The 22,598-nt window shown below is 43.8% G+C and overlaps 1 protein-coding gene across 1 annotated transcript in view; it reads right to left on the bottom strand.

Moving 5' to 3' along the window:
- Window positions 1-13,594: 13,594 nt before the first annotated feature.
- The window catches only part of LOC309555794 (nicotinamide N-methyltransferase-like), a 34,406-nt gene continuing 25,402 nt past the window's right edge, over window positions 13,595-22,598 (bottom strand). The window contains exons 2-3 of the mRNA XM_082257957.1: window positions 21,972-22,179; window positions 13,595-14,273 (exon numbers count right to left, since the gene is read on the bottom strand). Of these exons, the coding sequence (XP_082114083.1) occupies window positions 13,844-14,273; window positions 21,972-22,179 (638 nt within the window). The 3' untranslated portion in view covers window positions 13,595-13,843. The remainder of the gene's footprint in view (window positions 14,274-21,971; window positions 22,180-22,598) is intronic.

The following is a 22,598-nucleotide window of genomic DNA, read 5'->3' as shown; positions in this document are numbered from 1 at the left end:
GGCCATGCTACTGGGGACTTCTACTTTGTAGATATGCCCAAGCAACTTTGCATCGATTTTTTTTTTATTGATTTTCTATGCCAAGGAGTCCTGGACTTTGAGCATTCCATTTACTGACCAGGACTGTAATGAGCTCTCCAAAGAGTCCATCAAATAAATCAAAGAGCAACCGTGACACCCAACCTAACCCATCTAACCCACCACAACCAATTAAATTTCATCTTTCATTATTTTAGAGCAATCGGGACAGTAAAGAATAACTGTACTTACATATACAGAGGAGGAGGAGGAGCACTGGTTCACACATAACCACCAATCCTTGCCACATCCCCAATTGAACATACTGTATGACGTTACTGAACAGGACTTCTGCTAAATGCTGGAAAATATTAATTTAAATATTGGAGATAAAAAAGCAAAGAATGCTTAGAATGCACATAGTTGTCAGCTATTTTAGGGACAGTCTAAGGATTTGAAGAAAGTCACTGACAACAGGCAACCACAAGGTGGATGATGTAGCAGCAAACAGATTTGCAAGGCGACTCCTACAGTATTCTATGCACAGGCCTGTACAGACATCACATGCACAAATGTGATGTGCATGTGCATCTTACTGCAGCCCCCATGATGATCATAGTCCAAATTAACCACTTACACCTGGAGCACTTCTTACACAGGCTTGTGGTCCAGATTAGCTCTCCAGTAGTCTGATCGAACACTTGGGCCCATATCACACGTGGGTCCGGGTCACCTGGCTTGTGCTCCATGAGAATTAAAGTGTTTCTAAAGGCAAGATTTTTTTTTTTTTTTTTTAATAACAAACATGTCATACTTACCTGCTCTGTGCAATTGTTTTGCGAAGAGCAGCCCCGATCCACCTCTAGCCTCTTACTATGGGGGTACTCGGGTAGGCTAGCTACCAACATTGTCCATTCTCACATGGGGTGTGGATCCCCCCTCCCCCTCTCCTCATTGGCTCACTGGCTGTGATTGTGAACCAATGAGGAGAGAGAGATCCTGGAGAGCTGCTGCTCTCATGCACATCGCTGGATCCAGATGGAGCTCAGGTAAGTATAAGGGGGGCTGCACCCAGAATTTTTGTTACCTTAACCACTTCCCGCCCGCCCTATTACAAAATGACGGCGGGAATGTGGTTGTGTTATCCTGACCGGACGTCATATGACGGCGGCAGGATAACACCGCTCTGGGCGCCCCCCGGGGGCGCGCAGAGCGGCGATCGGTGATGCGAGGTGTCAGTCTGACACCCTGCACCTCCGATCTCGGTAAAGAGCCTCTGACGGAGGCTCTTTACCATGTGATCAGCCGTGTCCAATCACGGCTGGTCACATAGTAAAACAGGAACAGCCGTTGATCGGCTTTCCTTAGTTCGTGCCTGACAGGCACGAGTAAAGGAGCGCCGATCGGCGGCTCCCCTGACAGGGGGGGGGTCGGCACTGGTAATCAGATCATTGATTACCAGTGCAGACCCTCGGGGGGGGGATGCCACTAGAACCACCAGGGATGCCCACTATGACCCCAGGGATGCCCACTATGACCCCAGGGATGCCCACTATGGCCACCAGGGATGGCAATCAGGGCTCAGGGAGCCCCCCATTGCCCTCCCCATCAGTGATGCCCACCAGTGTCCTCCCTATCAGTGCTGCCCACAAGTGCCCATCATTGCCATCCTTTAGTGTCGCCCACCAGTGCCCATTATTGCCCACCAGTGCCGCCTATCAGTGCCCATTAGTGCCCATCAGTGCCGCCCGTCAGTGGCGATCAGTGCCGCCCATCAGTGCCCATCAGTGCCCACCAGTGCTGCCTATCAGTGCCCATTAGTGCCCGTCAGTGCCACCTATCAGTGCCCATCAGTGCCCACCAGTGCTGCCTATCAGTGCCCATTAGTGCCCGTCAGTGCCGCCTATCAGTGCCCATAAATGCCGCCTATCAGTGCCCAGCAGTGCCGCCTATCAGTGCCCACCAATGCTGCATATCAGTGCTACTTATCAGTGCCACATATCAGTGCCTATCAGTGCCGCCTATCAGTGCCACCTATCAGTGCCGCCTATCAGTGCCACCCCATCAGTGCCACCCCATCATTGCCTCCTCATCAGTGCCTGTCAGTGCAGTCTCATCAGTGCTCATCAGTGCAGGAAAAAACTTATTTATTTACAAAATTGTATAACATAAACAAAAATTTTTTTTTTGTTTTAAAACTTTTCTGTCTTTTTTTATTTGTTTAGCAAAAAGTAGAAATCGCACAGGTGATCAAATACCACCAAAAGAAAGCTCTATTTGTGGGGGGAAAATGATAAAAATTTGGTGTAAGTACAGTGTTGCATGACCGCGCAATTGTCATTCAAAATGCAACAGCGCTAAAAGGGGAAAATTGGCCTGGGCGGGAAGGGAGGGAAGTGCCCTGTATTAAAGTGGTTAAACAATTAAGGTAAAAAGCCTTATCACAACCTATTCCTGTATTCCTGAGGAGATCAGGTTTGCATAAATGCACATTTACTCTTTTTCCCAAATGAGGCTGAACCTACTGTTTCATATTTCTTATACTCCCAAGCTTAGACAAAGAAGAGGCATTAAGTGGCTTTTCTTTTAACTTTAGTTTAATCTGTTTTTATTAATTTTCAAAACAGAGCCATACAGAATACAGTATAGATATTGTATAACTGTAATCTTTAGGTACTGTATATAGTACATGCAAATATATATTATAATACAATGACCATTGTACAATGTCTTATAGGTTATTGCAGCAACTGCCTGGGATATAGGTGAATGTTATCAATGGGTATACATAGTTGCCTATGGGGGTACAATATAATAAAGTTCACAGTTGGGATAAGTTGGGGATTGTGGAGTACATCTTAGGCTTAGTATTCTCTATATAAGATGATAATTATAATGTACCAATATTTAGATAGTGAAATTGTTAGGACAACAAGGATTAAAGGATTCATAATCAGCTAGAAAGTATAACCTGGAAAAAATAGTCGGTTCATATTTAAATGTGAATATGGTCAGTCAGAATGTCAAGGAAAGAATGAGTCATATGTAAGTATTGCACTGGTACATACTGAATACCTATAAAGAGGGGAAACAGAAAAGGGGCAACAAACAAAAAAGCAGAGGAGGGGGGATATAGGTCTTTCCCAGGTGCTACTCCCCTCTCAATCTCAACTCAGAGGCCTCCAATTAATATATTTAGAGCTCTATTGATTTTGATATAGATATAAAGTGAAATCCATCGAATGTCTAAGATAAAGCCATGTGGATCTTGTTAAATTTAAACCCTCCCTCTTATCTTTGTCCCATGATAATTCCATTTTATACACTATATTAACAAAAGTATTGGGACACCTACCTTTACACGCACGTGAACGTTAAAGTGGTTGTTTATTCATGAAATTCAACCTAGGCACATATATCTGTAGTGCTTACCCATCTCTCTCAAAAGTGTCATTTATTTCTTCTGCTCTGTCCATCTGTTATCAGCAAAGTCACTTCTGACAAGTTCTAAGACACACGAGATAACAGCAGGTGAAAATTTGTATCAGGGAGGGAGCTTAGAGGTAGATAAGCAGAGAGCTGGTCTATTCTGATTACAGCTCTGTATGTTCCTCCATTCCTCTGCCTATTTGGAGAGGGGGGTGTGTGTGTGCCTTTCCTCCAATCAGTTCTCACACAGTGTAAGCCCAGATTCCACACCCACTGCTGGAAGAGCAAGAAAGTTTTTTTTAACATGATCTGCACTTTCCAAAGAGTGTAGAAAGGGAAAGTCAGCAGATATGCAAATAAACTTATGTAGGGAAATTTGTTTCATCCCTGTGTATCCCTGTGAGGCTATTCACTTCACTAGGTATATGTAAAGGTTTACAACCAATTTAAAGGAATCCCTGTTTTAGTCCATAGGGTTCAATATTGAGTTGGCCCACCCTTGGCAGCTATAACAGCTTCAAATCTTCTGTCCACAAGGTTTAGGAGTGTGTCTATGGGAATGTTTGACCATTCTTCCAGAAGCGCATGTGAGGTTAGGCACTGATGTGGAAAAGAAGACCTGTCTCGCAGTCTCTGCTCTAATTCATCCCAAAGGTGTTCTGTCAGGTTGAGGTCAAGTTCCTCCACCCCAAACTCGCTCATTTATGTCTTTATGGAAATTGCTTTTTTGCACTGGTCCAAATAATTTGGTGGAGGGGGATTATGGTGTGGGGTTGTTTTTCAGGGGTTGGGCTTGGCCCCTTTCGTTCCAGTGAAGGGAACTCCTAAGGCGTTTGTCCAAAATGTATTTTGGCTATTTCATGCTCCAATCTTTGTGGACACAGTTTGGGGATGGCCCCTTCCTGTTCCAACATGACGATGCCCCAGTGCACAAACAAGGTCCATAAAGGTTCCTCCATTGAGTTTGGGGTGGAGGAACTTCACTGGCCTGCGTGTCCTGACCTCAACCCGATAGAACACCATTGGGATGAATTAAAGTGGAGACTGTGAGCCAGGCCTTCTCTCCAACAATGATGCCTGACCTCACAAGTGCGCTTCTGGAAGAATGGTCAAACATTCCCATAGACACACTCCTAAACCTCTAGCGATAAGAGTACATGCACATACTAAGAAATGCCTTAGTATGCCTGGTTCAAATTTATAAGAACCTGGGATCATATTTTGAATACTAATCAGAGGCTTCTTAGGAATTTTATCACCTGTAAGTGTAAAATACATATGTAAAATCTTCTCCCAGAATGGAGTAATGTATGTGCTTAAGCTCCATAACATTGATCCAGGTTACATTAGGCATCATCTTACGTAGGGTTGTGGGACACCGGTACCAGTAAGATACAATTTTATCATTATGCTCATGCATTCTATGTGAAATCCCAAAACACTTCTTTTGAAGGTTTAGGTCTGCCTCCCATTTGAAGATGAAGTTTGGGGCTTGGGGATGGGTTTCTTGACGTAGTAGTTGGTAAATGGTAGGCAATGCATGTTCAGGTCTGTCGGTATGTTGCAGTTTTTTTTTTAATTCAGTGGAGGTTCGGAGTAATAAATAAGGTGGTGTTAGAGAATCTAGGTAGTGGGTTAGTTTTGAGTGTTCCATCCATGCCATGTGATGGTTATGGCAGGAGATTGGAATTTGCCGGCGGTTTGCCAGTTTGAAGTATTTGCTTGATTAGGGGACCTTCCTTCCCTTTGCCAAATTAAAAATTGGGATCAGTTTATCGCTGAAGGGAAGACAGAATTGCTAAATATGGAATTAAAGGGCATATGGCAAAGACGGTCTCCAAACATTGGGTAAGGAAGCAAAACATGAAGTTGCCCACATTATGGCTGTACTAATATCAAAGTCCTGCTAAATGCTCAGTAGGGGGTGCTGTTGTGCTTCTCACAACTTAAGGTTCCATAAAATCCTTTCCAGACCCTGGACCACATGGCTTCTTTCTCTTGGGCCCCCAGGGGGAGTGCTTCCTGTTATCACTGCAGCCTGTTGTACTGCTGCAGACGAAAAACCACCATTAGCTCCTCCTCTCGCTATATATAGGGACAGGGCTGGGCTAGTACAGAGGACACCTAAACAACACCAAGGTAAAAGCCGCTTAGGTGAAAATAATCAAACCCTCAGTGTTCAGGTGCATGTCCAGTCAACGGGCTGAGCAACATCCAGGCAAAAAAGAGAGGTATCAACCGCACTCCGACACCGAAGGTGAAGCGTAGACTTTATTGACTAAAAACATATCTTGACAGTGATACGACCACCATGGACAAAACAAGCAACAGGAAGGAGCAGTTATACATTAATATATTGATACAAAAATAGAGTAGTAAACATAAATTTAAAAAGCCGAGAATGTGGCATGTGGATATAAACATGTGGGTATAGAAAAACATCCTTATTGTAAAAGGAAAGAAAAACTCCAAATATAAAAATGCTATAAAACTGTATATAACACATGCCGACATGTATCCCCACATCCCACATTCCTACCTAAACACATGCATCTCATCATAGTCAAAAACTAGCAATATCCTTATCTCAATAATAATGTTAAATTAACCCATAATTAAGATGAATAACTGGGCCTTCCATAACAACGTCCATCTAAATTAGGGACTGTCAAGGGGCACACAATCAAGATGTCAGGGCGCATAAAGAATAAGAAATAATATAGGAATATGAAATGAAAAACACAGCCAAAAAAGGCAGCACAAAAAGAAAGGCAGAGCAAAGAAAAGGGGCACAACAAAGGCGCACCGAGCAAAACGGCAAGCATGGCGAACTAGCAACAACATCCTTATCTTCCTCATGAAGGGGTCGGAAAGGAGGGAGGTGAAGAGAAAAGCCCCTCAAACCCCCCACCCAATTCTACCAACAAGATATATATATATATATATATATATATATATATACATGGGGAAGATGAAACACACCACTATTCATAGTAGTGTGTGACACCCCACTCAAAGTCTAACCCCTTGTGCATTCTTGTTTGGAGTTTAATTATTCAGAAAACTTCCCTCTTGCAGAGAAGGTGTAAGGCACCCCCCCCCCCACTCTATAGTTTACTCTTACCCGTTCTATAAAATGTACACAAACCAGAGAGAGGTTGCCCCCATGTATGGAATTAAAATGGCGGGCGACATTGGTTGACTTACACCCCCTAATGTCACCTAAATGTTCACAAAACTTTTTGCTAAGTTTACGGTTTGCTCTGCCAGCATATTGAATAGAGCATTCTTCGCAAGTGATATGATAAACTAAAGAATTGGTATTGCAATTAAAATATTTATTAATGTCATATGTCCTATCATGAGCTGAAGAATGAAAGGTGTCGCCTGGCAAAATGTGAGAACAGCATGGACAGTCTCCTGTGCCACATTTAAAAATGCCCTTAAAATAAAGCCAGGTTAGGAAACGGGATGTGGTTCTATTGGGTGCAAAAAAACTGGGAGACAAAAAGTTGCCCAGTGTCTTCGCCCATCTAGCCATCACGACAACCCCCTTATCTATAATTTTAGCACAAATCTCATCATTATGTAAAATGGGTAAATGTTTGAGAACAATCTGTTTTATTTGTTTAAATTCCAGTTTATAAGGAACTGCCAATGTCATACACGATCGTTGGTTTCCCATTATTCTTGCCTTATTTCTGTTGGTCAAAAGACTATCCCTGTCCCCATTAAGAGCCATTTTGTAGGCCCTATCCAGGGACCACATTGAATAGCCACCACCAGAAAGCATTTGTACAGAAGACTAGATTCTTTTAAATGTTGAGACCTCACTGCATATCCTGCGGAGTCTTAAAAATTGTCCCACAGGGATACCTTTAACAGTGTGAGATGGTTGACTAGAATGGGCGTGCAGAAGGCTGTTGCCTGCTCATGGTTTCCTATATAGCCGAGTAATGATCCTACCTGCATGGTGTTCTAATGTCACGTCAACATCCGTGTGCCCTGTAAACGAAAGATTATATGTATTGTCGTTTAAATAATCCAAGAAAGAGGTCAAATCATAATTTTCTGGCATACAAAGATCAGTTCATCAATGTACCGGAGGTACAGCGCGATCCGACCTCTGAAGGGGTTCCCATCTCCATAGATGTGAGACCTCTCCCACCAACTCATATAGAGGTTGGCTAGGGAGGGTGAAAACTTAGCACCCATTGCGGCCACCGCGTTTCTGGGGATATAGAACTCCTCGTCAAACTAGTATTTATGCAGCAAAAGGTATTCCAAGGCTTCCAAAATAAAGCTTTGTAGCGTCTCAAATAAATCAGTGTAATGCTTTAATGAAAACTCAATCGCATTGAGGGCCAAATCATTTGGTATGGAAAAGTATAGACTTGAAACGACACATGTAATCCATACAAATTGATCACTCCATTAAAAACTTTCCACAATCGCTAACAAATGGTTCATGTCCCTAAGAAAACTTGGTAAAGTTTAAACAATCGGTTGCAACTGGCCATCCACCCACTCCCCCAAGCACTCATTAAGGGATCCAATCTCAGAGACGATAGGTCTACCCAGGACTGGATTGGTTCCCTTATGGACCTTCGGGAGGTGATGGAAAGTGGCCAAAACTGGACAATCTGGAACTAACGCCTTTGACTCTTTGGGTGTAAAGGCCCACAAATAAAATCAACTAATGATTTCAGGAGGCCCTTATATCTCTCTTTGGGATCACTTTTCAGGGTAGAATTGATGTTCTCATTGGAAAGCTGTCTATTTGCTTCATTTTTGTAGGTATCTGTGTTTAAAACAACCACTGCACCTCCCTTGTCAGAAGGATCATCCATCATTGAACGTAAAGCCATTATTTTTTAATTTATGTTTACTACTCCATTTTTACATCAATATATATTAATGTATAACTGCTCCCTCCTGTTGCCTGTTTTGTCCATGATGGTTGTATCACTGTCAAGATATGTTTTTACTCATTAAATTCTATTCTTCACCTTCGGTGTTGAAATGTGGTCGATACTTCTCTTTTTTGCCTGGATAGTACAGAGGACACACCTACCTAGGGGCGTGGCCACACATTAAAAGGGGAACATCTGCTTACACACTGCAAGAGTAAAAATTTTTATTTTCCACAATTCAGCTTCAAAGGACATCCAAACCCAAGAGCATATGGGACTATTGCAACTTACCAGCCCTTAGATGTGGTGGCTACATTTGTTTTTCATTTTTTCAAGTGTAGCACCCTCCTAGAATAGGTTGCTAGAGAGGTTCAGGTAAATTTAGTCTTTCTGGCTCCTCTGTAAACATTGGAGAAGTGTGTGTGTGGAGCAGGCTCAACTACGATTCTTGTCCGGAAGGATAGGATCCTAGCCTGAAGGGCTGTTTCCCTTCTGGCCAGGTTAGCTGGAGCCTGCAGAGAGTTCATTGAACTCCCAGCTCAGTGGGAGATGAGGGGGGCCTGTTTCCTGGAAGCAGTTGGAGCCCAGTAAAAGGGGTGCACTGATGATCTGGCCTACAGATTCACTAGAGAGAGGTCTAACCAATATCGGTCAGGGGTTATCCAAGTATTGGGAAGCAGGATCTTAGTAACTGCTGTTTAACCCCTTGTGTTACTGTGTCAATGCTGCTAAAGTGGGACTTGCTCTGCTGGGAGGCCCAGAAGTGCTTGTGCTTCTGCCAAGAAGGAGATTTCCATGAGGAGAGTAGGCAGAATAGAAAGTGTAGTCCAGTTATTATGTGCACTGAATTCAGAGTATCCCAAAAGCTTCCCTACACCCCAACCAGGTTCAACCAGCAATAAAGCATAGAAAGACACTCACTGCCTGGTTATTGTTAAGTGAATTTTTCCAAGTGTTGTGTGCCTCTAGAACCTGGGATGAATCAGCAAGACCATCCAGGGTCTGCACAGGCTAAGATTTATTTTCAGCAAGTACAGAAAAAAACTTGTTGGCTATACCAAAAATAGTTTGCTTGTAATCTCCTGTGAATTTAATTAAAAGCAAAGGCAACCTTATCTTCTGCAAGTAATCTTTTGTGAACCACATGTTACACTGTGACCCATTTAATGGAGATGAAGAGAGAAAGATGTGTTTGTAGTCCAAATCAGGAGAGCTGCCTTGCGATAACAATGGCTACCTTCATAAATCCAGTACAGTGAGTAAGTGTAGCCACCCAGAGACAGGAAGTGTGTTTGTCGCATGATTACAAAGTGAAAAGGGGGAAAAAGCCTGAGAAAGTGAAAAAAGCCATTACATCTTAGGACTGGTAAGTACAGCCCGGAGCAAAATACTGAAGAAATAAGTGGAGGGCTATCATGACTGGGCCAGCAGGGGAATTATCCTAGCAGGGGTTAACAAAGTTAGGCAGTCGTGGGGGTTTTCTGCTATTGGCCAAGGTGTTAGTGAAGGAAGGGGCTGCAGGGGGGGAGTTAGCTCACTGCATTCTTTCCCGGGCCACAGTTCAGCGTGGGTGGAGTCACCTGGGGAATGCCAGTTAATAGATGGGTTAACTGGTATTTTAAATTGGGAGATATCTGCTATGTGTTGAGGTCGTCCCCGAGCCGGTGCTGCAGCTGGGGACAGTTAATAGTTACACAGATACAAAAATGGTACTTGGTATTTGGGGCCTCCAAAGATCGGCAACCTTAGGTTATCTTTTATTATACTATTTTGGTTCCTGTTCTATGGAATGTGTTATATATATTTTTGTTATTGGTTAATAAATGGCCACGTTGGCCAATTTTACTCAAATAAAGGTGTCCGTGTGTTTCTTGCAGGAAGTGTATTTAAGGGGTTTTGGGATTTGGGATAAGGGTTATGGTAAGTGTCCTAATTACATCTGGGGTGCCTTAGTCAAGCAGCAACTTATGACATTTTAGTTTTTATGTTTAGATTCACTTTAAGACCTCATTCAAATCGGTGCTTGAGACCGTACAATGTAAAATGCGTGCGTATTTCTCTACTACAACTAGCTACAGGTGTTGTGTACAGCTTCCCATAGAAATAAATGGCTGTACCCGGGTATACACCACTGGTGGTGTAAACATGAACATGCTTATGGATGTACAATCCAGGAGGCAGACTGCTTGTGTTTGTGACTACATGCCAACACGCGCGCAAACAACCATTTATTTCAATGGTCAGTTGTATGCAGCACCTGTATCTCCTGAGTGGGCAAATACACCCAAATTTTACATTCGAAGTCTCCAGGCACCCATGTGCATGAGGCACAATGCTGCAGAGGGAATTCAGTCATTCAAAGAGAGGCCATCACATTTGGCTGGTTATATGCCTGGGCTGTATTATGTATTGTAATAAATGGTAGTCTACTTACTTTGGAAAGCCGCAGCCAGTGCAGCACATTGCTCATTTGTGGAGCACACTGCTGTACTCAAAACTGTTTTTTCTTTAAAGTGTTAGTACACCTTTATAGAAAAAATGTAAAGGAAAACTAACGCCGTCTCCAACCAACCCTCACCGGTCCCCAGATACCTTAGGGATTACCGAGCTGACAGCACCCCTTCAGTCAATCCTGGGGATTTAAAATCCCTGCTCTTCGCTCTCTTTTGCATCAGTGCTTCCAGCATGGACCAGATAGATCAGTCATAGTATCACAGTTGGTAAAGTTGAATAAAGACACTAGTCCATCCAGTTCAACCTGTGTAGGTGTATGTGTGTCAGTGTTGATAATCATTTCCCATATCCCTGTATGTTGTGCTCATCAAGAGTCTTTTAAAACTATCAATACTCCCTGCTGACACCACCAGTTGTGGAAGAGAGTTCCACATCCTTATTGCCCTGTCAGTGAAAACTCCCCTCTACAGCTTTAGGTTAAAAAAAACTTCTCCTCCAATCTCATTGTGTGGCCCTGTGTCTTCTTACACTTACTGAGACTGAATAGTTTCCTACTTATGCTGGAATCCCCATTGAGATCTTTGTATATTGCTATCATATCTCCTCTCTAACGTTGCTTCTCCAGGGAGAATAAGTTTAGTGCTTCCTCGTAATTGAGGTCCTCCAATCTCCTTATTATTTTGTTGCCCTTCTCAGTCAATGAAACAGCGCTGCCCAATCAGTATCCATCTGGTCAACCTTGGAAGTGATGGCTGAGAAGAGAGAGAAGAGTAGGCATTTCAAATCCTAGAGCATCTGGGGCATATGTGGGGGTGGTGACAGGTTGGCAACCCTCAAGGTAAGTATAGTGGGGACCAGGGGAATTGGGAGTGTGTCCGTTGTTAGTTCACCTTTATATTTCTTTCTGGAATGGTGAACTAACATATAAAGCAGTGATTTTGCCATGGTGCAACATTTATAAATGGAGCTCTGTGTCAATTATTGCAAGATCGTGGGTCCCACTGCCCAAAGCCATGCAGGCCAGGCATAAGAGTAACATCAAGTGACTGTTTTATCATCGAATCTTACCATCAGAGAGAAAATGTGGTGCATCAATCCACAAGTGAATGTGTGGACACCTTACCTGTAGTTGGACAGGTGACATTCTGATGTCTGATAGGATGACTGGTGAACAACTGTGCCACTGTACCAGCAATTTGTATTGGGCTATAAACAGTGGCTTGAAAAAGTATTCATACCCCCTGAAATTTACCACATTTTGTCATGTTACAACCAAAAACATAAATGTATTTTATTGGGATTTTATGTGATCGACTAACACAAAGTGGCACATAAGTGTGAAGTGGAAGAAAAATTATAAAAAAATTATAAAAAAAAAATTTCAAATAAATATCTGAAAAGTGTGGCATGCATTTGTATTCAGCCCCCATTAATCAATACTTTGTAGAAAAACCTTTTGCTGCAATTACAGCTGCAAGTAACATCTAGAGAGTGAATTTTTTGCCCATTCTTCTGCAAAATAGCTCAAGCTCTGTCAGATTGGATGGAGAGTGTCTGTGAACAGCAATTTTCAAATCTTGCCACATATTCTCAATTGGATTTAGGTCTTGACTTTGACTGGACCATTCTAACACCTTAATATGCTTTGATCTAAACTATTTTATTGTAGCTCTGGCTGTATGTTTAACCGGTTGCCGACCGCCGCACAACTATATACTGCGGCGGTCAGCCCCGGCCAGGCAGAGTGACGTATGGATACGTCACTCACCTGTCACTGACTTGAGAGCCAATTGCGGGCGGGCGCGCGCGCGCCGCGGCTCGTTCACTGACAAGTCAGTGCGTGTGACCGGCGGACCCGATGTCCGCCGGTCACACTACGATCGCTCCGGTGAAGGGAGAAAGGCGGAGCAGCTTATGTAAACAAGCCGCCCGTCATTCTCCCTGGTGTAAAAATGAAGATCAGATGGTTCTACTATGTAGGACCGTTGATCTTTGTTTTTACACCAATAGCAATGTCCCTATACAGTTAGAATCACGCCCCTAGGACACACTTAACCCCTCCCTATCCAATACAGTTAACCCCTTCCCTGCCAGTGTCATTTTTGCAGTAACAGTGCATATGTATAGCACTGATTACTGCAGTAATGTCACTGGTAACCCCAAAAGTGTCAAAAATGTCAGTCAAGGGTCCGATCTGTCTGCCGCAATGTCGCAGTCCCGCAAAAGAAATCGCAGATCGCCGCCATTACGCGTTAAAAAAAACACCAAAAATGACAAAAATCTTTCCCTTTGTTAGTAAATGCGATAACTTTTGCGCAAACCAATCAAAATACGCTTTTTGCGATTTTTTTTTACCAAACATATGTAGCATAAAATAAATTGGCCGAAAATGTTAAAAAATTTTGATTTTTACATTTTTTTTGGGGAATTTCATATAAAAAAATGTGAAAAATATTGTTATTCTTGCAAAATTGACGCTCTTTTTTTGTTTATAGCGCATGATCAAAAATCGCACAGGTGGTCAAATACCACCAAAAGAAAGCTCTGTTTGTGGGAAAAAAAGGACGTCAAATTCGTTTAGGTACAGCGTCGCACGACCCCGCAATTGTCCGTTAAAGTCACGCAGTAAAAAATCGCAAAAAACCCCTGGTCTTTTAGCAGCCAAATCCTCCGGGGCTTAAGTGGTTAAGGTTGTTTACCTGCTGGAAGGTGAAGCTCCAGTCTCACGTATTTGGTTGTAACATGACAAAACGTGGACAATATCATGTGGTATTAATACTTTTTCAAGGCACTGTATAACAAGCAACATTCATCTGCTTGGATCTGCCAACATTTCTCAGCATTTTCAATGCACCTGTGACAAATGTTGAGAAATAGAAAGCAATGAGTCTGTGGTAAAGCAATGGCCAAGGTACAGTATGTTATATGTGTTGCTGATCTCAGTGAATCCTGATTGTTTTCCAGCGAGTGGAGATTGAAGTGGCAAATGCAGACTGGGAAATTCCCTGAGTGGTGGTCTTTGTCCATTTTTACACTTCCTTCACTTTTTGGGCAATGACAAAGAAAGATTTATCCACATCTACAAGATCCCTTGGAGTTTTCCTCTCCACATTGTCGTACTGTAAAATTTTGAAGCCTCCATCAGTTAAAGCCTTTTTTACAAAATCATCGTCATGTGTCAGGAGATGGTATTTGTATTCCCCAACTTTAAAAAAAGTCACGTTGATATCACCATAGATCAAGAGATATCCTCCTAGTTTAATGTAGGAGGAGAACTTCTTCAGGTACTTGGAGTAATCCTCTTGGTCTTTGCTGATCGATTGTAGCGCCCACATGCTCAGAAGACAGTCGGCTTTTGGCAATACTAGTGACCCTGTGGGCTTTTCTTCTGTGAAGTCACATTTACTGACGTGTGTCAATTTAGCTCTTAATGTTTCCTCTCTGGCTTGCCAGTTATCACTGAAAAATACAAACACTAAAAGTTTTAAAAACAGCCATAACTTCATAAAAACATTATTAACCGCGTTACCGTCATTAGTATATATAAAACTGGACTCCGGGCAAGCAGCTTAAAACACTTATATCAGGGCAGCCATCAGAAATTTTGGGGCCCCTTACACAGTTTTTGGCCTGGGCCCCCCCCTAGGCCTGACCACCAACATTCCACAGGGCCCACCTACCGTGTCATTGTCCTCCTACAGTCCCATGTCCTCCTGCATTCCATGTCGTCCTCCTCCTCCAGTCCCATCTTATCCATCCCAGGAAAATAAAGGTGAATGGTTCTAGTAAATGCCGCCCCTCCTGTCCAGGGGTGAACAACTGGAGAACAGGGGAGGGCAGGGCCTACAGCTGTGTGTGAGGGCTAGTGAGGGACAGGACCCACAACATAGTGCCAGTCTGTAAGGGAACGGCGGAGCATACAATTGAATGGCATTGCGAGGACAGGTGGCAACCATTCCCTGTTTGGGGCCCCTCAGGACGCCCGGGCCCCCTACATGTGTATGGGCTGTACCCCCCTGATGGCGGCCCTGCTTATATCTTGTAATTCTGTTGAGCCAATTTTGTGATTCTTACCTCTCTGTCATACAGCACATACAGGAAAGTGGCTCTGCATTCTCAGAGCTAAACACTGTTGTCACCAAAACACGTATTAGCATCAGTTTGCTGCAATATAGGCAGATTCTGATGACCAATGGCTACAACAGCCCTCAAATTTTCCACTCGCCTGCTCGCAAATGCGAGTGGAAAATGATTGAAGGCGAGAGAGGAGAGGAAGAGACAGAACACTGTCGGTAAGTGCAGGGGTGGGCAGTGCCCATATCTGTGATGGGGGGGGGGGGGGCGCACTAGGAGCTTCTGCCTTCACCTGCCTGACAGGAGTGAATGTCATTCTCCCTCCTGTTATTGCAGCAGCACAATACATGATTTCTGGACTCCTCCATTCCAGCCACTTATCTCTCCTGCAGCCGTTAATCACTTCTCTCCTTCCAAGCTCCCCTCCCCCTGTTGGTTTGTTCTCCTTCCCGGCCAGGTCACTTTCACTTTGTCTCCTCGCACTTGTCTTTATCTTCCCTGCACAATTGTAAGTCAGCAGTGATTCTTGTACTCTCTGTTCACATTAACCCTTCATCTACTTCTATCTTTCAGCTGTCCTCTCCATAAATCTGTACTGTATGTCCTGCAGCCTCTGGTCCCAGCTCTGAGCATTCCAAGCAGCCATTTAGCTGACCCTGTCCTGTCCCAAAATACAGCCTTAGCACTTTCTCTACAGTCCTTCACTCTGCTCTTCATTAACATATATTATTACAACCCAGACCCCCCCCCCCTATTCACTCTCTTATCCCTAATAACTGGTGAACTGTGGTTTGGCCAGTGTAATTGTATGTGTGTTTTACCTGGATTTTAGGTGCATTTCTATTGAATTTCTATTACAAATGCGTTTTCATGAAAGCGCTTTAAAGTCCTGCATGCTGCATCTTTGATGCGGCTTCAGAAAATGCACTGTGTAATAGAATTCAATAGAAGTGCACCTAAAATCCAGGTAAAACGCACATACAATCACACTGTTGTTATTATTATTTATTTGTGCAACTTCTGTATTCATGCAAAAACATTTAACAGTGTCATTTTATAAAATAATTTTTTGAGGGCGCATTTAGGGGCGGGGCAGGGTAGGAGTTAGGTGGGGCAACTGGTGGCGAGTAACCCTTAAGGCCTGGCTAGTAGCTCAGGACTTGAAATTTTGAGCCCTGGCTACAACATCCATCAGAACCTTCAGTATTTGACTTTTCTCTGATTATTAGATGCCTCTTTTCCTGCTACTCACTGCAGTTCCATTTACTGACCTCTTCAACAGTGTGTCCTGTAGTGATGCTGACAGCACCAACTTTACTCACTCTGCTCTTTACTCCTGTCAACACATGTGCATGAGTAAAGTCTTAGTTCTGCCTTGGATTTTTTTTAAATGTATTTTTGCTTTTTTGTCCTGAGAGTTCCACTATAGCAGGGGTGGGGAACCTTTTTTCTGCCAAGGGCCATTTGGGTATTTATAAAATCATTCGGGGGCCGCACAAAATTATCAACTTAAAAATGCGCCTATTATATTTGGTCAAACATTTAATTAACTCACCCCTAATGTGATGGCTGCAACTGCGTCTCTTTGGTGAGGTGTGTGATGTTAGCTGGTATTGATGATGTTGCTACTGGCAACTGGTTTTCCAGGTTTGCGTCGGTCAGTCTTGAGCGCAGTCGGCTCTTTGTGGTGGTAAGTTTTGAAAAGAACTGCTGGCGGGTACAGCTGGCTGGTACTGCTGGTTGGTACAGCTGGCTGGTACTGCTGGCTGGTAATGCTGTGGGTACTGCTGGCTCAGGCTGGTACTGTGCTGTGGGTACTGCTGGCTCAGGCTGGTACTGCTGTGGGTACTGCTGACTCAGGCTGGTACTGCGCTGTAGGTACTGCTGGCTGGTACTGCTGTGGCTACTTCTGGCTCAGGCTGGTACTGCTGGCTAATATTGCTGTGGGTACTGCTGGCTCAGGCTGGTTCTGCTGGCTCAGGCTGGTTCTGCTGGCTGATACTGTGCTGTATGTACTGCTGGCTGGTACTGCTGTGGGTGCTGCTGGCTGGTACTGCTGTGGGTGCTGCTGGCGGGTACTGTTGTGGGTGCTGCTGACTCTGGCTGGTACTGATGTGGGTACTGCTGGCTCTGGCTGGTTCTGCTGTGGGTATTGTTGGCTCTGGCTGGTACTGCTGGATCTTAGTGCCCCCTTAATGCAGAGTGATTAGTGCCCCCCCCCTTAATGCAGAGTGATTAGTGCCCCCCCTTAATGCAGAGTGATTAGTGCCCCCTTAATGCAGAGTGATTAGTGCCCCCCTTAATGCAGAGTGATCAGTGCCCCCCTTAATGCAGAGTGATTAATGCCCACTACACTGCACTACACTGCCCACTACAGTGCACTACACTGCCCACCACACTACACTACACTGCCCACTACACTACACTACACTGCCCACTGCACTACACTGCCCACTGCACTGCACTATACTGCCCACTACACTACACTGCCCACTGCACTACACTGCCCACTACACTACACTGCCCACTACACTGCACTACACTGCCCACTACACTGCCCACTGCACTACACTGCCCACTGCACTACACTGCCCACTACACTACACTGCCCACTACACTACCAACTACACTAAACTGCCCACTGCACAACACTGCCCACTGCACTACACTGCCCACTACACTACACTGCCCACTGCACTACACTGCCCACTACACTAAACTACACTGCCCACTACACTAACCATTACAGTACACTGTCCTACCTACAATTTTCCTATACTGAACTACACAGCATGACCCGAACTGCTCTCCCCTAACTCACTCTGTCTGGCTGTGTGGATGCTGACTTACCGGAGATCCAGGCTTGAGGAGGAGAAGGGACGTTCGCGGTTCACAGATGCGGAGGCGGGACTCCAGGAGCAGGATCTGAGACAGGCCAGACCCCTGTTGCTGCACATGACACTATTCGCCCAATAACAGGGCGCAGCCTGACAGGGGACATGGCGGCCTGGAGTGACACGGCGGCGTGGGATTTCGCCCCCCTACATTTTACACCACCCCCCCCCCGCACCCCCCACGCTACGCCACTGATGGTAGGGCCGATCCTGGGCGCCCCCGCCCAGGATCGGCCATGCAAAGCGGGGACAGTGTCCTCAGTCTGGGGACGTCTGGTCATCCAAGCACAAGGGGCCGGATCAGATGACTTTGCGGGCCGCATACGGCCCGCAGGTCGTAGGTTCCCCACCCCTGCACTATAGGGTTGCTTTTAATGTGGAACTACAGTTAAATTATTAACAATTGATAGCAAGTAGCACCTCCTCACTCCAAAGCACTGCTCATCTCCTCCCCCTTCTATAGCACTGCTCATCTCCTCTCCTATTCCCTCAACTTTCCATTGCACTGCCCATCTTCATCTCTCTTGAAAGTCTAATTTACCTTCTCCCCTTTCTCACTCCAAAGAACTCCTTCACTCATAGAACTTCAAACAACAATCCATTTAACAGCTAAACAGTAAGCTAATTGACAACTAGTCACATAGACAAGCCTAGGTGACTCTAGTCAGTGCCCACCCAGACAGTTCGGCACCAGTTCCCCAGAAAGGAGACCCAGGGCTATCCAACACTCATAAACCAACTTTCACTTGTGAATTCTGTCCACTAGACAAGTCATCATAAGACAAAAATCATACAATGTTGCAGCAGTCTGAACAAGTGGAATTCATTTATCTTCATAGATTTTTTGAGGGAGATTGTTGATACATATTTCTGTCCCAAGTGGAAGGGCTTCTCCAACCCAGTCTGCAGGAGGGCCACCGTATTCCCTCTGACCATTAACCTGTACAATTTTACTATTACACCTTTCCATCCACTCTAGAAGGGAAGCGTTTATTGTCTTTATTCAGAGAATTATTCCAAACCTGGCTTTCAGCATTCATTACATTGTTGTCCATCATTAGAGAATATTCTGCTTTCTCCATGGGATCAAAGTCTGAACTGAGCTCTTTTCCATGATCTGACAGGGAGAAGCAGACAAAATCCCTGGTCTCCTCCATGGGCCATAACCAGTGGGTAGAAAGCTAGCCCCTAGTCCCCTCCAGAAGCCCCTGTCCAGGTTGCATTTGTCACATTTTTGTTCATTTTGGATATAGTAAAGGAGGGTTATAACCCCTGTAAGGTTTATTTTTGCCAACTTTGTCCCATTGGGGAGATTTTCCTTCACTTCCTGTCTCATGGCTAAAACAGGACATGAGAGGAAATCCTTACGAATTAAGGGAATCTCTTGTCCCCATTGGAAGATTTCCCCGCTATTACTTTTCTAGGGTCAACCCAAAATTTGGGATTTTTTTTTACTTGCAATGATGGTAAACAGGACAAATAGAAATGGCGAATCTCCCTAATAGGGGCACAGACAGCAATAAAAACCAACAGGTGCTCTAATCCTCTATACTCTATATCCAAAACTAAAAAAAAGTTTGCCTTTAGCTCTACTTTAAGATTTCTATGCCTTGCAAGCATGGCAACTGTCTCCAGTTTATAGCCTGGGTGTCCCAGAATATTTGGTTTTCTGAAATTTGTTCATTTCTTTTTCCAGAATTCTGTCTGATTACCCATCCTGCTACACTGAAAGCATCAATGTCCAGGAATGGAGAGAGGAAAATGAGAGCAGCCATATGTAAAGAGCGGGTAATGCTATCCAACAGTCTAACTACTGTTGACACCATTATGGCAAAGGATCATTGTCATATAATAATACCATGATTCTCACATGATGTCAGTTTGATATATTTAGCTACAGAAGGGAGTTACAGTCAGATTCTTACTCTTAGATGCCACTTTATGCATTGTATGTATCACCTGCTGACTTGGCACCATCCACAAACAGCTTATTTCTTGAGTCAGTCACAGAAGTTGAATCCAACACAATTTTACTTTCAGTAAATACTGTACAGAGAATGTATTTCCAGTCTTTGGAAGTGTAACAATACAATGACTTTTCTAAACCCTGCCTTTGCGAAGTACTACACTGACTGAGGGCTGGTTCACACCAAAATGCTGTGCCGGAAAGGTGTGTTCTGTGTTTGTTTCCTACAACGTGTTCAAAAACGCACTGTGTTTGCGATCTGCTGCGGGTGCTTATACATTGTTAAGGGCACCCCAAATGCAAGTCACAATTACAGTGCCTTTGCCTGCACCAGATCACACAGTAGCACAGTACAATGCGAATTAGTGTGGTGCATTTTTAAAAAAGAGAGGTAGCCAGTACATGAGAGATAAATGTGAGCAGGCTGATGCGATATTTTCTTTTCTTTCCCTTTTTTTCACCCATTGATCCTGCCAGTAATTATTTTTTTCAACTTCCTCTAACAGGCCAAACCGTCCAGCAAAAGTGGCAGTTAGAAGGTTGAGACAAACCACTTACGTCTGACTGGGGTGCCTACCATGGTCAGCATTTATTCATTTATGTAAAACCTTTATCCTAGAAGTAAAAAAGAAGCCGTTTCTGTAATTGCATATAATTCAAATCTTTCCAAATGCAGATATGCATGGTAACCAATCATTTTTTAACTTCAGCTTTTTCAGTTAAGCTTTGACAATAAAACCTGGAAGCCGATTGGTTACTAATTCATTACTAATTACTAAATTTAAAGAGGAGCTCCAGTCTGGAAAAATACTAAGTACTGTAGCTGCTGACTTTTAATATAAGGACACTTACCTGTCCAGGGATTCGGCAATGTCGGCACCCCAAGCCGATTCGTCAACCAGCTTTGGTGCAGGCACCAGCATTAAAAGTAAGGGAAACCAGCAGTGATGCCTTCAGGCTTCACAGCCATTTCCTACTGCTCATGCGCGAGTCAATCTGCGCTTTCTGAATGGTCCCATTGTCTTCTGGGACCTGTGTGTGTCCCAGAAAGCAGCGGGGGGAAGGAGGAAGGGCCGGAAATGCACATAAATTGGCAATCTTACCTGCAAGTGGGAGCAGGTACCTTTCAAAACCATGTACCCGCTCCCCTCCAAATGGTGCCAAATGTGGCAGTGGAGGGGGGAGGGTGCAAACAAGTGGTGCTTCCCCTTTTGGGTGGAGCTCCGCTTTAAGGTGTGGTAAGCTGCAATACAGTATATCACATTTTTGTTTTTGGATTTAACAATGCTTCAAGACCAACTCCGGAATAATGTAAAATTATCCTTGGAATAGGGCTGCACTGCAAAGGTTGATTGCTCTTTTTGTCTAGGGGAGAGTAGAACACTTTTGCTTACCTGATCCTCCACTCCCTGCCAGAAGGTGATCCCCAACTCTTCAGCAGTGGCCTGTCCCTCAAAATCAACATGTCGAATGTAGGGGTAGGGACCCTGCTTTGGTCTTGATGATGTCAGGACCCTAGACCACAAAAGCATGGAGAAGAAGACTCTGTGGGGTTTGGTCTCACAGCGTGGATGAGCAGCGGTTTGGATAAGTCAATTTTTTTTAATTGTTCCCCTAGACCTAAACAAGCAAATAACTCCTCTGCAAACTGTACTTTTGTAGTTGCCTGGAATGGGCTTTATATGTGCTATTTATTGTATGTATGAAAAAAAAATCATATTACTGTATAAAGTATATTGAGTTGTGGAGTGAATGTATTCCTTAGAGTGGGCTTTGCGAACTGTTAGCTAAGTAAACTTTACAGTAAAGCAGAACTAAACTCTCTCAATCAGCACTGACTATTTTTAATCCTCATGCTGCTAGAATTAGTATATAGATAGTAAAGTATATCATATTTATTTGTTTTAATTTTTTCTTCTTCAGGAGGGAATTTCTCAGCTAAGCACACCCTCCTGCCTGCATGCCTCAGCTAAGGGAAGATAGATTCCAAATGCTACATGAATGATGAAGATGGCCATGGCCAGAACTGATAAGGGGGTGTTTTTCAATTTGATTTCTTAGCAAAATGAAGCATGGAGACATGGATGAATGTAGGAGTTTACTTTGGATATTAAAAACCATTTATATATAGTTTTTGGTTTGTGGTGCTCAGATACAGCGTAATTCTGCTTTAATGTAAAATGGTAGTAGAAAGTGACATAAAGAATGACATTTGATACAAACCTGCCATCTGCTATCTCCTTCATAACCTTTGAGACGTGTGTCCAATCATTGGCATCTGGTTCTTTATGTAACCATTTTTCCAGTTCCTTGACACAACCATCATTCAGTTCTAGAACAGTAATGTCTTCTAAGAACTCACAGATTGCTGCCAGGTGATGGATAATAGAGCCAAGACTAATATCAATCAAATGTTTCCCTTTAACCAAACCTACAAGGAGAGATGAATGCATGGATTAAATCTTCAAAATATCTACATACGTAAAAAGTATTCCTATAAAATCCTCCATTACTAAAGAAACCCTCAATGTCAAGGGAACTGAAGAGACAGCTATGTTTCACATAAGAGTCATAAAAAATTGCTATGGCGACTGTTAACAGCTAGTATAGACAGCAGGGTGGGGTTCCACCATTCTGTCTACCGTGGGATCAGGTACTTACAACAGTATTGAGGTTTCTCTTAAATAGGCTGGGCCAAAGGTTGGGTTGTGGTACAATGCAGCTTTGGCACAGTTTTGGCAAAGTTTTTCTTTAAGTCAGTTTGATATCTCAGCTTATCTGTAGTGTTCACTAAAGAATATGTAGCACCCTCCTAGTATAGGATGCTAGGCAAATCTAGTTTTTGGCTCC

This window comes from Pelophylax lessonae, assembly GCF_965119305.1.
Source record: "Pelophylax lessonae genome assembly, chromosome: 1".
NCBI classification, from domain to species: Eukaryota; Metazoa; Chordata; class Amphibia; order Anura; family Ranidae; genus Pelophylax; species Pelophylax lessonae.
This window is presented reverse-complemented; position numbering and strand designations above follow the sequence as displayed.